The 14,477-nt window shown below is 43.5% G+C and overlaps 1 protein-coding gene across 28 annotated transcripts in view; it reads left to right on the plus strand.

The window, feature by feature from the left end:
- LOC110498015 (protein-methionine sulfoxide oxidase mical3a) overlaps window positions 1-14,477 on the plus strand; it is a 117,291-nt gene that overhangs the window by 63,648 nt on the left and 39,166 nt on the right. For 24 of the 28 annotated variants that reach the window (XR_005038559.1, XR_005038560.1, XM_036957300.1 and 21 more), the window contains 7 exons: window positions 812-922; window positions 1,241-1,339; window positions 1,903-2,019; window positions 2,499-2,685; window positions 3,964-4,058; window positions 4,166-4,259; window positions 12,792-12,987. Coding sequence is in view for 26 of the 28 variants with exons in the window: in XM_036957300.1 (XP_036813195.1) it covers window positions 812-922; window positions 1,241-1,339; window positions 1,903-2,019; window positions 2,499-2,685; window positions 3,964-4,058; window positions 4,166-4,259; window positions 12,792-12,987 (899 nt within the window). In the remaining 2 variants the exon portion in view is untranslated. The remainder of the gene's footprint in view (window positions 1-811; window positions 923-1,240; window positions 1,340-1,902; window positions 2,020-2,498; window positions 2,686-3,963; window positions 4,059-4,165; window positions 4,260-12,791; window positions 12,988-14,477) is intronic. The other 4 variants (XM_036957390.1, XM_036957392.1, XM_036957397.1 and 1 more) reach the window with 1 other exon arrangement.

The raw sequence follows: 14,477 nt of genomic DNA on the forward strand, positions 1-14,477 counted from the left end.
TTGTTGTCCTATGGACAGAGTCTCCCACCTCAGCTGTAGATCTCTGCAGTTCATCCAGAGTGATCATGGGCCTCTTGGCTGCATCTCTGATCAGTCTTCTCCTTGTATGAGCTGAAAGTTTAGAGGGACGGCCAGGTCTTGGTAGATTTGCAGTGGTCTGATACTTCTTCCATTTCAATATTATCACTTGCACAGTGCTCCTTGGGATGTTTAAAGCTTGGGAAATCTTTTTGTATCCAACTCCGGCTTTAAACTTCTTCACAACAGTATCTCGGACCTGCCTGGTGTGTTCCTTGTTCTTCATGATGCTCTCTGCGCTTTTAACGGACCTCTGAGACTATCACAGTGCTGGTGCATTGATACGGAGACTTGATTACACACAGGTGGATTGTATTTATCATCATTAGTCATTTAGGTCAACATTGGATCATTCAGAGATCCTCAATGAACTTCTGGAGAGAGTTTGCTGCACTGAAAGTAAAGGGACTGAATAATTTTGCACGCCCAATTTTTCAGTTTTTGATTTGTTAAAAAAGTTTGAAATATCCAATAAATGTCGTTCCACTTCATGATTGTGTCCCACTTGTTGTTGATTCTTCACAAAAAAATACAGTTTTATATCTTTATGTTTGAAGCCTGAAATGTGGCAAAAGGTCGCAAAGTTCAAGGGGGCCGAATACTTTCGCAAGGCACTGTAAATGTTAAATAATTTGGATGTTGTGTGGAGCATGGGATGCTTTGCGCATTGGCTAAATTCTTCCTTACCAGTCCTATTCTGTTCTTTGTAATCTAATAATGTGTTCTTCTGCAGGAGCTAGAGCTTCTGCGCTCTGATGACCAAATGCTGTTACATAGCCTTAGTATACAGGAGAGGGCTGAGCAGCTTGCCTCGCAGTTTCAAAGCAAGCCGACAAAGCCACAGGTGATACACACCACTCAATAGCCTTGGCCTGGGTTCAAAGTTGAGGACTTTACCAAAATAACTGACCTGATCTCTGATCTCCTGAGTTACTTTACAAGATGTCATTAATGTCAGATCGAGTAATACAACTATAAATAAAACACTGCCATTAATCCTATTGTTTACTCAGTATCTGTCATTCGTGTTATGTAGAATTAGAATATGACCCAGCCAAGGGTTTTCCATATCAGCTTGTCTTGCATCTTTGCCTATTCTCTTTGTTCTCATGCCAAGTCCTCCTGCCTTAATTGTCCTCTCATTTCTTTCTTTCCCCTGGAGCCTAAGAGAAAGCGCTCACGTTTCTTTATAGAACAGTGGCACCTGTCACGCAGCCATAGCCCAGAGAGCCCCCTCTCCTCCCCTGAAACGCTCCGACAGGTACCCTCTCCCTCCTGAGGAGATCTGCAGTGGGGCTGACTCTAACACACTCATTGCCTCTGGGAGATGGTCCAAATAACTCACTGCCTGTCCTCTGATATGTGATTGAACTGATTTCCAATGTGTGTCCTAACAAGCATGTGGACAATGCATACAGGAATGCATACTAGTCAACAGCTGTTGCTCCTCATTAAAGTAATGGTGTGTAGACATCACTGGTGTTGTAATGGTTAAACTCCAAGCACCTTTTCTGTCAGACACTGCATGTGGTGGTGTGTCTCATGGCTTTATTAGTGTAAATGAGGGTTCAAGAGTTCTATGCAGGTTTGCACATATTTGAAAACACTAATTCAAAGCAGTTCATTGGATTGGTGAGCCGACACATCTACACGCTTGATCAACCAAACATGGCTTCATTTCCCTCTCATGATATCAGTTATTTTCCAGTGCTCTTTAGTGCCTTACCTATCACATTCCTTTGCATTCTTTGCATGTATTTATTTTTCCTCCATGTCTCTTTCTCTCATCCTACCGTCCTTTCTTTCTTTCTCTGCCCTCGATAGAGATATTTAAAGATGTACACAGGGGGAGTAAGCTTATTGGCTGATCAGATAGCCAATCAGCTTCAACCTCAGGAGGAACCCAAGCCCTTACTTGACGAGAGGGAATTGGTGGAATTGGTAAGAGCTAATGGTGTCGTAGGGCACTAGGCATGTTGTAGACCCAAGAGTGAAGTGACTCCAGCTTGCGAATTCAGCTGTGGTGTTTGGGGATAATGAGTGTAACTAGGACTTCCTGCTAGTTCTAGAGAACGATTTGTAATTGTGTGTTTCTTAGAAACTAACTCTGTGACCAGTGTTCTGTGTGTGTATGTGGAACATTTTGACCTTGTGTTTGTTGTGGTATCCAAAATGTGCTATAATCTCAGGTGTTTCTGACAATGCAAACTTATTTTGTTTTAGTGGCCCATGTTATGACCTACTAGGTTGTGAATGGTTTGACATCAATGGAACAGTTGATCCCATTATTCTCGATCAGTTTGATTTTCCCACTAAGTTGTGAAGCTGGGGCTCCATGGAAATACCTACCCTCTCTCTCCATCGCTCTGTACCTCTCCCCTGCCCCTGATCTAATCTCCTTTCCCCCTCTTCCTCTACAGGGTTCCCTGAGGAAGGAGTTTCCCCAGAACATCGGGGGCAGTGATGTGTGCTTCTTCTGCCGGAAGCGTGTGTACGTGATGGAGCGGCTGAGTGCCGAGGGCAAGTTCTTCCACCGTAGCTGCTTCAAGTGTGACTACTGCGGAACGACGCTTAGATTGTCATCCTACGCCTTCGATGTGGAGGATGGTACGTGCTCCCTAGATGCGTCTTTAGACCACTCGCAATGATCATAATGTAGTGTACTTTTCAGTCAATACAAATGTAATCTGGTCCCAGATCTGTTTGTTACATGTGAACAGATCTAGCTTGCATACGCTGTTGATACAGTGGGGAGAACAAGTTTTTGATACACTCCCGATTTTGCAGGTTTTCCTACTTACAAAGCATGTAGAGGTCTGTAATTTTTATCATAGGTACACTTCAACTGTGAGAGATGGAATCTAAAACAAAAATCCAGAAAATCACATTGTATGATTTTTTAAAAGTAATTAATTAGCATTTTATTGCATGACATAATTATTTGGTCACCTACCAACCAGTAAGAATTCCGGCTCTCATTGTTCACTGCATGTGAACAAGAACACCCCACTGAATGACAGTCACTTTGTTTTGTCTTGACAACATTCAAACAGGGCACAGACATTACTGACACACAATCAGATATATCACATGTATTTAGAAATCCCTTTTTACATCAGCAGATGATACAAAGTGCTGTACAGAAACCCAGCCTTAAACCCCAAACAGCAATCTATTCATATGTAGAAGCACTGTGGCTAGGAAAAACTCCCTAGAAGGGCAGGAACCTAGGAAGAACCCTGGAGAGGAACCAGGCTCTGAAGGGTTGCCAGTCCTCTGCTGGCTGTGCCAGGTAGAGATTATAAGAGTACATGACCATTAAGGCCAGATTGTTCTTCAAGATGTTCAAACATTTATAGATGACCAGCAGGGATCATTTGAGAATTTTATGATACTGTAGAAAATGCTGACTGAAATGTTGGCCTACTCATAGGTAGACATACATGTACTGTTAGCATGGTCAATTATACCAAGCCTTGTCCTTGTGGTTACAGTAAGAGTTATCAGATTGTCCTGCATTATCCTCATAGAGCCTGCTCCAGTCTTGTGATGTCATTCCCTTTTCTCTATGGGTGTTAAGGTCTCTGTTGTGCTCATTGAACAAGTGGAAGATTGTTAGCAATGAGGGAGTGGCTGTTTCTCCCTGTTTAGTTTGTGATCCCAGTCATCCCACTGGTAGAGCAGACTCCAGAATGCCCACTGGGAACTTAGGGAGCGAAGGAGGACAATAATAGTGTCTATCTATGAACAGCATAGTCTAATACACACAGATGCTTTCACCGTACTAAAGATTATACAACAGCCAGATGAGGGGAATGCAGGCTGATCTGGAAAGGTGTTTTGTTTTGCGCTGATTTGATATTTCTCTGTTTTTGTCTCCTGCAGGGAAGTTTTACTGCAAGCCGCACTACTGTTACCGCTTGTCTGGTCAGGCTCAGAGGAAGAGGCCAGCACCGACCTCTGCTCTGCTCAATACAAAGGTACTACTTACCCATCCTCTCTCCCCCCCACACACTCACTGGATCTGTCATGTCGGACAATCAGGAAGTGTAGGGTGTGTATTGACCCCCTCCACCCCTGTCTTCAGGACAACCAGGCGTCCTTGCCCGTCATGGTCACCGTGGACTCCCCGGGGAGGGGGGAGATGGCATCCCTGTCTCCCGCTGAGCGCCAGACCTCAGGTACCCCCACTAGCCCACTTTCCTCACCTCTAGCTGTGGGGCCACTGCCCCGCCTGGCCTCACTGGCCCGGGCTCGATGGTTGGGGGAGGGGCCCCTGCGCACCCTCCGCTGCACCCTGTCCTGGACCTACCACCAGGTGGAGCTAAACTTCCTCAACTCTCAGCTTCTGTATACCTACTGTATCTACCTCTTCTGCTGTTTCACCCTCAACGCCTTGCTCAATCTCCTAGCATGACCTGTAGCATGATGTACTACAGTACCCATAGAACATACTGTATCCCCCTCCCTCATATGACCTGTGGCTTTACTTCACAACTAATGACTCTGAGTGAATGTTAGCTAGCGTCCTCCATTCCTCTTTCGTATAGCTTGCTGTCCTATTGATGTTATTTCTGTGATTCTGTGCTTGTGGTGTGTTGGTTTTTTCTTGAAGATGCAGCATTCCCTCCCCTTTTGGTCAATATAGTAGCCCCCGCTGGCAGCTACATTTTAAAAGAATGGTGCATCATCTTCGATCTTTCTCAGCTGGGAAATTAAAATAACAGTCAGGCAAAATGATGAGCCTTCGCTGTTCGCTTCTGTGGGTTTTTAAGACTTAATTATACTGTAATTACTTAGATTTTCTCACTGTTATTAGTCATTTAACAAATTAAGTAATTTAACAGTAACCTGTTGAATTGATAAATAGTTGTACATTAAATGTAATATTTATATTAATTTAATTATAATATTAAATATGTTTTATTACTCAACAAATGTGTTGAGTATGCTCTTTTGCCTGCCTGTGCTTTAATTGAAGGCCCAACTCTATTGTGATTGTAACCTGTAGTGCTCTCTGACTTCCTTAGTTTTACCTTGTCCTATTTGACCTTCTCAGTAGAGCATGCCTGTATCACTGCTTGTGATTGGTTCTTTGTAAAGCTTTACCTTTTCACCCTCCTATCAGAGTAGCCTGAAGCTGAGAGCTAGTGCTTGAAACAGGGCTTGTGATTGGTCCATTGTGAAAGTCACCCTGCCCCTCATCTCTAACTCTACCATCAGTGGGTGTCCTGTCTGTCTTCCTGCATCCCTCTTTGCATTCTAACACATACACTGGTTTTGCTAAATGCTGCATTTATCTTGCATATACTTTATAGATTCTACAGATGAAACGTGTAGGTTGATGTACAGTGCCTTGCGAAAGTATTCGGCCCCCTTGAACTTTGCAACCTTTTGCCACATTTCAGGCTTCAAACATAAAGATATAAAACTGTATTTTTTTGTGAAGAATCAACAACAAGTGGGACACAATCATGAAGTGGAACGACATTTATTGGATATTTCAAACTTTTTTAACAAATCAAAAACTGAAAAATTGGGCGTGCAAAATTATTCAGCCCCCTTAAGTTAATACTTTGTAGCGCCACCTTTTGCTGTGATTACAGCTGTAAGTCGCTTGGGGTATGTCTCTATCAGTTTTGCACATCCAGAGACTGACATTTTTTCCCATTCCTCCTGGCAAAACAGCTCGAGCTCAGTGAGGTTGGATGGAGAGCATTTGTGAACAGCAGTTTTCAGTTCTGGACTTTGACTTGGCCATTCTAACACCTGGATATGTTTATTTTTGAACCATTCCATTGTAGATTTTGCTTTATGTTTTGGATCATTGTCTTGTTGGAAGACAAATCTCCGTCCCAGTCTCAGGTCTTTTGCAGACTCCATCAGGTTTTCTTCCAGAATGGTCCTGTATTTGGCTCCATCCATCTTCCCATCAATTTTAACCATCTTCCCTGTCCCCGCTGAAGAAAAGCAGGCCCAAACCATGATGCTGCCACCACCATGTTTGACAGTGGGGATGGTGTGTTCAGGGTGATGAGCTGTGTTGCTTTTACGCCAAACATAACGTTTTGCATTGTTGCCAAAAAGTTCAATTTTGGTTTCATCTGACCAGAGTACCTTCTTCCACATGTTTGGTGTGTCTCCCAGGTGGCTTGTGGCAAACTTTAAACGACACTTTTTATGGATATCTTTAAGAAATGGCTTTCTTCTTGCCACTCTTCCATAAAGGCCAGATTTGTGATAAAGGCCATTTGTGATAAAGGCCAGATTTGACTATCACAGTGCAGGTGCATTTATATGGAGACTTGATTACACACAGGTGGATTGTATTTATCATCATTAGTCATTTAGGTCAACATTGGATCATTCAGAGATCCTCACTGAACTTCTGGAGAGAGTTTGCTGCACTGAAAGTAAAGGGGCTGAATAATTTTGCACGCCCAATTTTTCAGTTTTTGATTTGTTAAAAAAAAGTTTTAAATATCCAATAAATGTCGTTCCACTTCATGATTGTGTCCCACTTGTTGTTGATTCTTCACAAAAAAATACAGTTTTATATCTTTATGTTTGAAGCCTGAAATGTGGCAAAAGGTCGCAAAGTTCAAGGGGGCCGAATACTTTCGCAAGGCACTGTATCTAATGTACGGCTAATTATCTAGTGTGAAGTTTGTAGCTTAGATTACTTCATTAAGAAATCTGTAGGCCTGCTAGGCTAGTATTAGATTTAAGGTAAGTATAAGGCATTCATCCCACAACTACTAGAACATTTTTATACTTGGTAATAAGAGGAGGCAGGCCGCAAACATGATGTATACACTACAAGAATATGTGGACACCTGCTCGTCAAACATCTCACTCCAAAATCATGTACATTTAATACGGAGTTGGTCCCCACTTTACTGCTATAATAGTCTCCACTAGAGGTCGACCGATTATGATTTTTCAACGCCGATACCGATTTATTGGAGGACCAAAAAAAAGCCGATACCGATTCATCGGCCGCTTTAAGAAAGAAATAATCATAAATAAATAAAAAAGTGTACATATATACACATTATTGTAATAATGACAATTGCAACAATACTGAATGAACAATGAACACTTTTATTTTAACTTAATATAATACATATTATGGGCTTTTGGGTGGGTGTTCTTAAGGTGATTCCACAGGATGGTGGCATTTTTTGATTTAGCCGTTGCTGACCCCATGCTTACATCTTTATCACAAATAAGACACCTTGCTTTCCCTGGTGCCAATTCCATGTAATAGTCCCACACTGGTGCTCTGCTTTTCTCTGCCATCTGTAAAACACACACACACAGCTCTGAAGTGACAATGATACTGAAGAGTCTGCTTAGTAGACAAATACTCTCAACTGTTTGAATAAAAATAGAGTTTAAGTTACCTGTGATGAATGTTGAAAACAAAAACTGTCATTTCTATATGCAGGAAATCCTATTTTAATAATGGACATGGTAAGAATTGACTTCCAAAGTGCGAGTCATAATTCCCATGACACCTTCTAGCAAAATCTGAAAAGCGGTTCCTTCATTAATTTATTCCATAGGATATTTTTAGATTCACTTAAAATAAGGTCTGTGTTACGTGTAGGCTTACACCACCTTGCCAATTTTATAACTGTGTAGATATCCATAAGACAAGGTAACTCTGATCAATATTGGCTAAATATAAGCAAAGATCTTTTTTTTTTTGTAGAGTGGATTTCTGAAAATATTTTGACAAACGTTACCTTATCCTAGTGAGATTTACACGGGTATCAAAATGCCGAGGTGGTTTAAGCCTGAACCCTAACCTGCACGAAACACAGACCTTATCTGAAGTAGATCAATACATTCTCTATGGAAGACATGAACGGTAAAATAACGAAGGAACCTCTTTCAAGTTCAGCCGCAAGTTATTACAGGAATTATGACGCGTCGACTATTTCTCTCTAAACCATATACCTTTGACTATTACGAGCCTGCTGCTGCCTACCACCCCTCAGTCAGACTGCTCTATTAAATATCAAATCATAGACTTAACTACACTGCTCAAAAAAATAAAGGGAACATAATGTAACTCCAAGTCAATCACACTTCTGTGAAATCAAACTGTCCACTTAGGAAGCAACACTGATTGACAATAAATTTCACATGCTGTTGTGCAAATGGAATAGACAACAGGTGGAAATTATAGGCATTTAGCAAGACACCCCCAATAAAGGAGTGATTCTGCAGGTGGTGACCACAGACCACTTCTCAGTTCCTATGCTTCCTGGCTACAACCCACACAAGTGGCTCAGGTCGTGCAGCTCATCCAGGATGGCACATCAATGCGAGCTGTGGCAAGAAGGTTTGCTGTGTCTGTCAGCGTAGTGTCCAGAGCATGGAGGCGCTACCAGGAGACAGACCAGTACATCAGGAGACGTGGAGGAGGCCGTAGGATGGCAACAACCCAGCAGCAGGACCGCTACCTCGCCTTTGTGCAAGGAGGAGCACTGCCAGAGCCCTGCAAAATGACCTCCAGCAGGCCACAAATGTGCATGTGTCTGCTCAAACAGTCAGAAACAGACTCCATGAGGGTGGTATGAGGGTCCGACATCCACAGGTGGGGGTTGTGCTTACAGCCCAACACCGTGCAGGACGTTTGGCATTTGCCAGAGAACACCAAGATTGGCAAATTCGCCACTAGCGCCCTGTGCTCTTCACAGATGAAAACAGGTTCACACTGAGCACATGTGACGGACGTGACAGTCTGGAGACGCCGTGGAGAACGTTCTGCTGCCTGCAACATGCTCCAGCATGACCGGTTTGGCGGTGGGTCAGTCATGGTGTGAGGTGGCATTTCTTTGGGGGGCCGCACAGCCCTCCATGTGCTCGCCAGAGGTAGCCTGACTGCCATTAGGTACCGAGATGAGATCCTCAGACCCCTTGTGAGACCATATGCTGGTGTGGTTGGCCCTGGGTTCCTCCTACTGCAAGACAATGCTAGACGTCATGTGGCTGGAGTGTGTCAGCAGTTCCTGCAAGAGGAAGGCATTGATGCTATGGACTGGCCCGCCCGTTTCCCAGACCTAAATCCAATTGAGCACATCTGGGACATCATGTCTCGCTCCATCCACCAACGCCACGTTGCACCACAGACTGTCCAGGAGTTGGCGAATGCTTTCGCCCAGGTCTGGGAGGAGATCCCTCAGGAGACCATCCGCCACCTCATCAGGAGCATGCCCAGGCATTGTAGGGAGGTCATACAGGCACGTGGAGGCCACACACACTACTGAGCCTAATTTGGACTTGTTTTAAGGACATTACATCAAAGTTGGATCAGCCTGTGGTGTGGTTTTCCACTTTGATTTTGAGTGTGACTCCAAACCCAGACCTCCATGGGTTGATAAATTTGATTTCCATTGATCATTTTTGTGTGATTTTGTTGTCAGCACATTCAACTATGTAAAGAAAAAAGTATTTAATAAGAACATTTCATTCATTCAGATCAAGGATGTTTTTTGAGCAGTGTATAATAAACACACATAAATACGAGCCTTGGGTCAAGTCCGGAAACTATCACCTCGAAAACAAAACGTTTATTCTGTTCCGTATTTTATTTAACTGGTGGCATCCATGAGTCTAAATATTCCTGTTACATCATAATTACGTAAAATTCTGGCAAATAAGTTCGCAAAGAGCCAGTCGGCCCAAACGGTTGCATATACCCTGACTCTGCTTGCAATGAATGCAAGAGACGTGACACAATTTGGTTAATATTACCTGCTAACCTGGATTTCTTTTAGCTAAATATGCAGGTTTCAAAATATCTACTTTTGTATTGATTTTAAGAAAGGCATTGATGTTTATGGTTAAGTACACATTGGAGCAACGACAGTCGTTGATTGATTGTTTTTTATAAGATATGTTTAATGCTAGCTAGCAACTTACCTTGGCTTACTGCATTCGTGCAACAGGCTGGCTCCTCGTGATGCAGGTGGTTAGAGCGTTAGCGTAGTTAACTGTAAGGTTGCAAGATGTCATTCTGCCTCGTTCCTAGGCCGTCATTGAAAATAAGAATGTGTTCTTAACTGACTTGCCTAGTTAAATAACGATTAAATAAAGGTGTAAAAAAAACAACAACTTGAAATCGGCCCTAATTAATCGTCCATTCCGATTAATCGTCGACCTCTAGTCCCTACTCTTCTGGGAAGGCGTTCCACTTTATGTTGGAACATTGCTGCGGGGAATTGCTTCCATTCAGCCACAAGCATTAGTGAGGTCAGGCACTGATGTTGGGCGATTAGGCCTGGCTCGCAGTCGGCGTTCCAATCATCCAAAGGTGTTCGATGGGTTTGAGGTCAGAGCTCTGTTCAGGCCAGTCAAGTTCTTCCACACCGATCTCAACAAACCATTTCTGTATGGACCTTGCTTTGTGAACTGGGGCATTGTCGTGCTGAAACTGGAAAGGGCCTTCCCCAAACTGTTGCCACAAAGCTAGAAGCACAGAATCGTCTAGAATGTCTTTGTATGCTCTAGCATTAGGATTTCCCTTCACTGGATCTAATGGGCCTAGCCTGAAGCATGAAAAACAGCCCCAGACCATTATTCATCCTCCACCAAACTTACAGTTGGCACTATGCATTCAGGCATGTAGGGTTTGCCTGGCATCAGCCAAACATAGTTTCCTTACGTCGGACTGCCAGTTGGGCAATGCACAATTGGCCCAGTGTTGTTAGGGTTTGGTCGGGGTAGGCCATCATTGTAAATAAGAATTTGTTCTTAACTGACTTGCCTAATTAAATAAAGGTTAAATAAAACAATTATGGTGAAGCGTGATTCATCACTCCAGAGAACACTTTTCCTCTGCTTCAGAGTCCAATTGCGGTGAGCTTTACACCACTCCAGCCAACGCTGTGATCTTGGGCTTGTGTGCGGCTGCTCGGCCATTGAAACCCATTTCATGAAGCTCCCAACGGACAGTTCTTGTGCTGACGTTGCTTCCAGAAGCAGTTTGGAACATGGTAGTGTTGCAACCTAGCACAGACGATTTTTACACGCTACGCGCTTCAGCATTCGGCAGTCCTGTTCTGTGAGCTTCTGTGGCCTACCACTTTGCTGCTCATCCGTTATTGCTCCCAGAAATTCCTATTTCACAATAACAGCACTTACAGTTGACTGGGGCAGCTCTAGCATGGAAGAAATTTGACCAACTGACTTGTAGGAAAGGTGACATCCTATGACGGTGCCACATTGAAAGTCACTGAGCTCTTCATTAAGGCCATTCTACTGACAGTGTTTGGCTATGGAGATTGCATGGCCATGCGCTCGATTTTATACACTTGTCAGCAACGGGTGTGGCTGAAATAGCCAAATAGCCAAATCCACTTATTTAAAGGGTGTCCACATCATTTTGTTTATATAGTTTCTATTAATGGCTAACATTGATCATTTCATAACACATGCTAACCTGTGGTAATCCCTATCTTTAAAACTGAGGTTAGTCGAATAGAATTCATTGGCTCATGAATTTATTGTCTCATGAGACTGTGATGCAGGCTCTATTGACTTCTAAATGTCCCTCTGATACTAGAGTTCTGCATTCTTCAGTTTCACTAATCTGACAAACTGTCACCACATGCGCCATCGCATGAAAACAAATGAAATATCACACTCTGCCTCACCAAACCATGCTTTAGTGAGGGTTGCATGCGGCCATTGCTTACAACACATTTTCTGTTGGTAAGTTTCTCTCACCTTATTTTAAGCTACATTTATCATTTTAAAGAACACATTTTTAAGTGTTGCCGTGCCCTATGCAAGTGGATGATCTCATCTCAAATTTAGACTGATTCTACTAGACCAGGAATGGGAAACTTTGATGGGGGTTGGAGCCACAAAAAATCTGAACTCATCATGAGGGAATGCGATCCAGGTCTGCGTACCCACATCCATATCCATCCTGCAATTCTACACATTTCGTCATGGGGTGGAGAGAAATGTTAGCCGTTTTTAAGCTAATTTACTGCAATTCAATGCATTTTGCCCTGACTAATGCCATATTAATATGATATCTGAGTGAAAGTGAAAACAAAGTCAATGTGGGCCCCCCAGTCGGTAAATTGACCATGTTTACTACAACAGGGTACGGATTTGGGACACTAGTTGCCCATCCCTGTATTAGACTGTCAGTTTTAAGACTTGCTAGGAAGGATGGGAAAAGGCAAAGTAGTACCAGCCTTATGTTATATAATACATATATATTATAATGTCTATAATAAATCTATTATATTTGTGAGCTACTGTAGGAAAAACAATGAATGCAATAAATTATTAGAATGACTGTGTGGTTTTGTCTGTTTGTCCTAGAATCTAAAGACATGTGTATACAAACATAACAATGGCTCAAACATGACACACATCAGTTCATACAAAATTAGTGCTCAACTATAGTCATGGAAGAAACATAGATGGAAACGTGATTCTGGAAAGATGTGGTTGCTAGAATGTTATACAGTAGGTACAGTAAACTGGACTTGGAGATAAGGATAGCCCCAGTTTGAATGATTCCCGAGCCTTCCTAGTGTCTACACCTTGCATGGCTCTTACACTGCTGTATCCCTCCAGCTCCTCTCCTCAATCATGCTACCCATCTGATTCTTAGAAAGCCTGTCTTGTTTTCTTTCCCCGACAACCGTCCGACCTCGCCCCTCCACGATCCACCCCAGTCCCAGAGGTCAACGGGCTGCAGGAGCCCAGCCTGCCTAAGCGTCTGCGGGGCACGCCGGAGCGCATCGAGCTGGAGAACTACCGTCTCTCTCTACAGCGGGAGGAAGATCTGGAGGAGGTGCCCGAGGAGACGCTGGCTGAACACAACCTGAGCAGCGTGCTGGACAAGGACAAACACGCAGAGCTGGGCTCCAGGTAAGACAGAGGGACAGTCAGCTCTGCGAGGGCATGGCTAGTGGGAGCAACTGTTGAATCTCACCAGTTTAGGCCTATGTTTTATTTTATTTCACCTTTATTTAACCAGGTAGGCTAGTTGAGAACAAGTTCTCATTTACAACTGCGACCTGGCCAAGATAAAGCATAGCAGTGTGAACAGACAACACAGAGTTACACATGGAGTAAACAATAAACAAGTCAATAACAAATAAAAAAAGAGTCTATATACATTGTGTGCAAAAGGCATGAGGAGGTAGGCTAATAATTACAATTTAGCAGATTAACACTGGAGTGATAAATGATCAGATGGTCATGTGCAGGTAGAGATACTGGTGTGCAAAAGAGCATAAAAGTAAATAAATAAAAACAGTATGGGGATGAGGTAGGTAAATTGGGTGGGCTATTTACCGATGGACTATGTACAGCTGCAGCGATCGGTTAGCTGCTCAGATAGCAGATGTTTGAAGTTGGTGAGGGAGATAAAAGTCTCCAACTTCAGCGATTTTTGCAAATCGTTCCAGTCACAGGCAGCAGAGAACTGGAAGGAAAGGCGGCCAAATGAGGTGTTGGCTTTAGGGATGATCAGTGAGATACACCTGCTGGAGCGCGTGCTACGGGTGGGTGTTGCCATCGTGACCAGTGAACTGAGATAAGGCGGAGCTTTACCTAGCATGGACTTGTAGATGACCTGGAGCCAGTGGGTCTGGCGACGAATATGTAGCGAGGACCAGCCGACTAGAGCATACAGGTTGCAGTGGTGGGTGGTATAAGGTGCTTTGGTAACAAAACGGAGGGCACTGTGATAAACTGCATCCAGTTTGCTGAGTAGAGTACTGGAAGCTATTTTGTAGATGACATCGCCGAAGTCGAGGATCGGTAGGATAGTCAGTTTTACTAGGGTAAGTTTGGCGGCGTGAGTGAAGGAGGCTTTGTTGCGGAATAGAAAGCCGACTCTAGATTTGATTTTGGATTGGAGATGTTTGATATGAGTCTGGAAGGAGAGTTTACAGTCTAGCCAGACACCTATTCTAGGTCGGAACCATCCAGGGTGGTGATGCTAGTCGGTCGTGCGGGTGCAGGCAGCGAACGGTTTAAAAGCATGCATTTGGTTTTACTAGCGTTTAAGAGCAGTTGGAGGCCACGGAAGGAGTGTTGTATGGCATTGAAGCTTGTTTGGTTAGGTTAGATAGCACAGTGTCCAAGGAAGGGCCAGAAGTATACAGAATGGTGTCGTCTGCGTAGAGGTGGATCAGCGAATCGCCCTCAGCAAGAGCAACATCATTGATATATACAGAGAGAAGAGTCGGCCCGAGAATTGAACCCTGTGGCACCCCATAGAGACTGCCAGAGGACCGGACAACATGCCCTCCGATTTGTATTGTAATGCACACAAACTGTGGCTGATGCTTAAATTATAATTTAATATTGCATGCTGGCATGTCAGTGCTTGTAAAGTATTGGATATATAC

Source organism: Oncorhynchus mykiss, chromosome 2 (assembly GCF_013265735.2).
Source record: "Oncorhynchus mykiss isolate Arlee chromosome 2, USDA_OmykA_1.1, whole genome shotgun sequence".
Taxonomy (NCBI): Eukaryota; Metazoa; Chordata; class Actinopteri; order Salmoniformes; family Salmonidae; genus Oncorhynchus; species Oncorhynchus mykiss.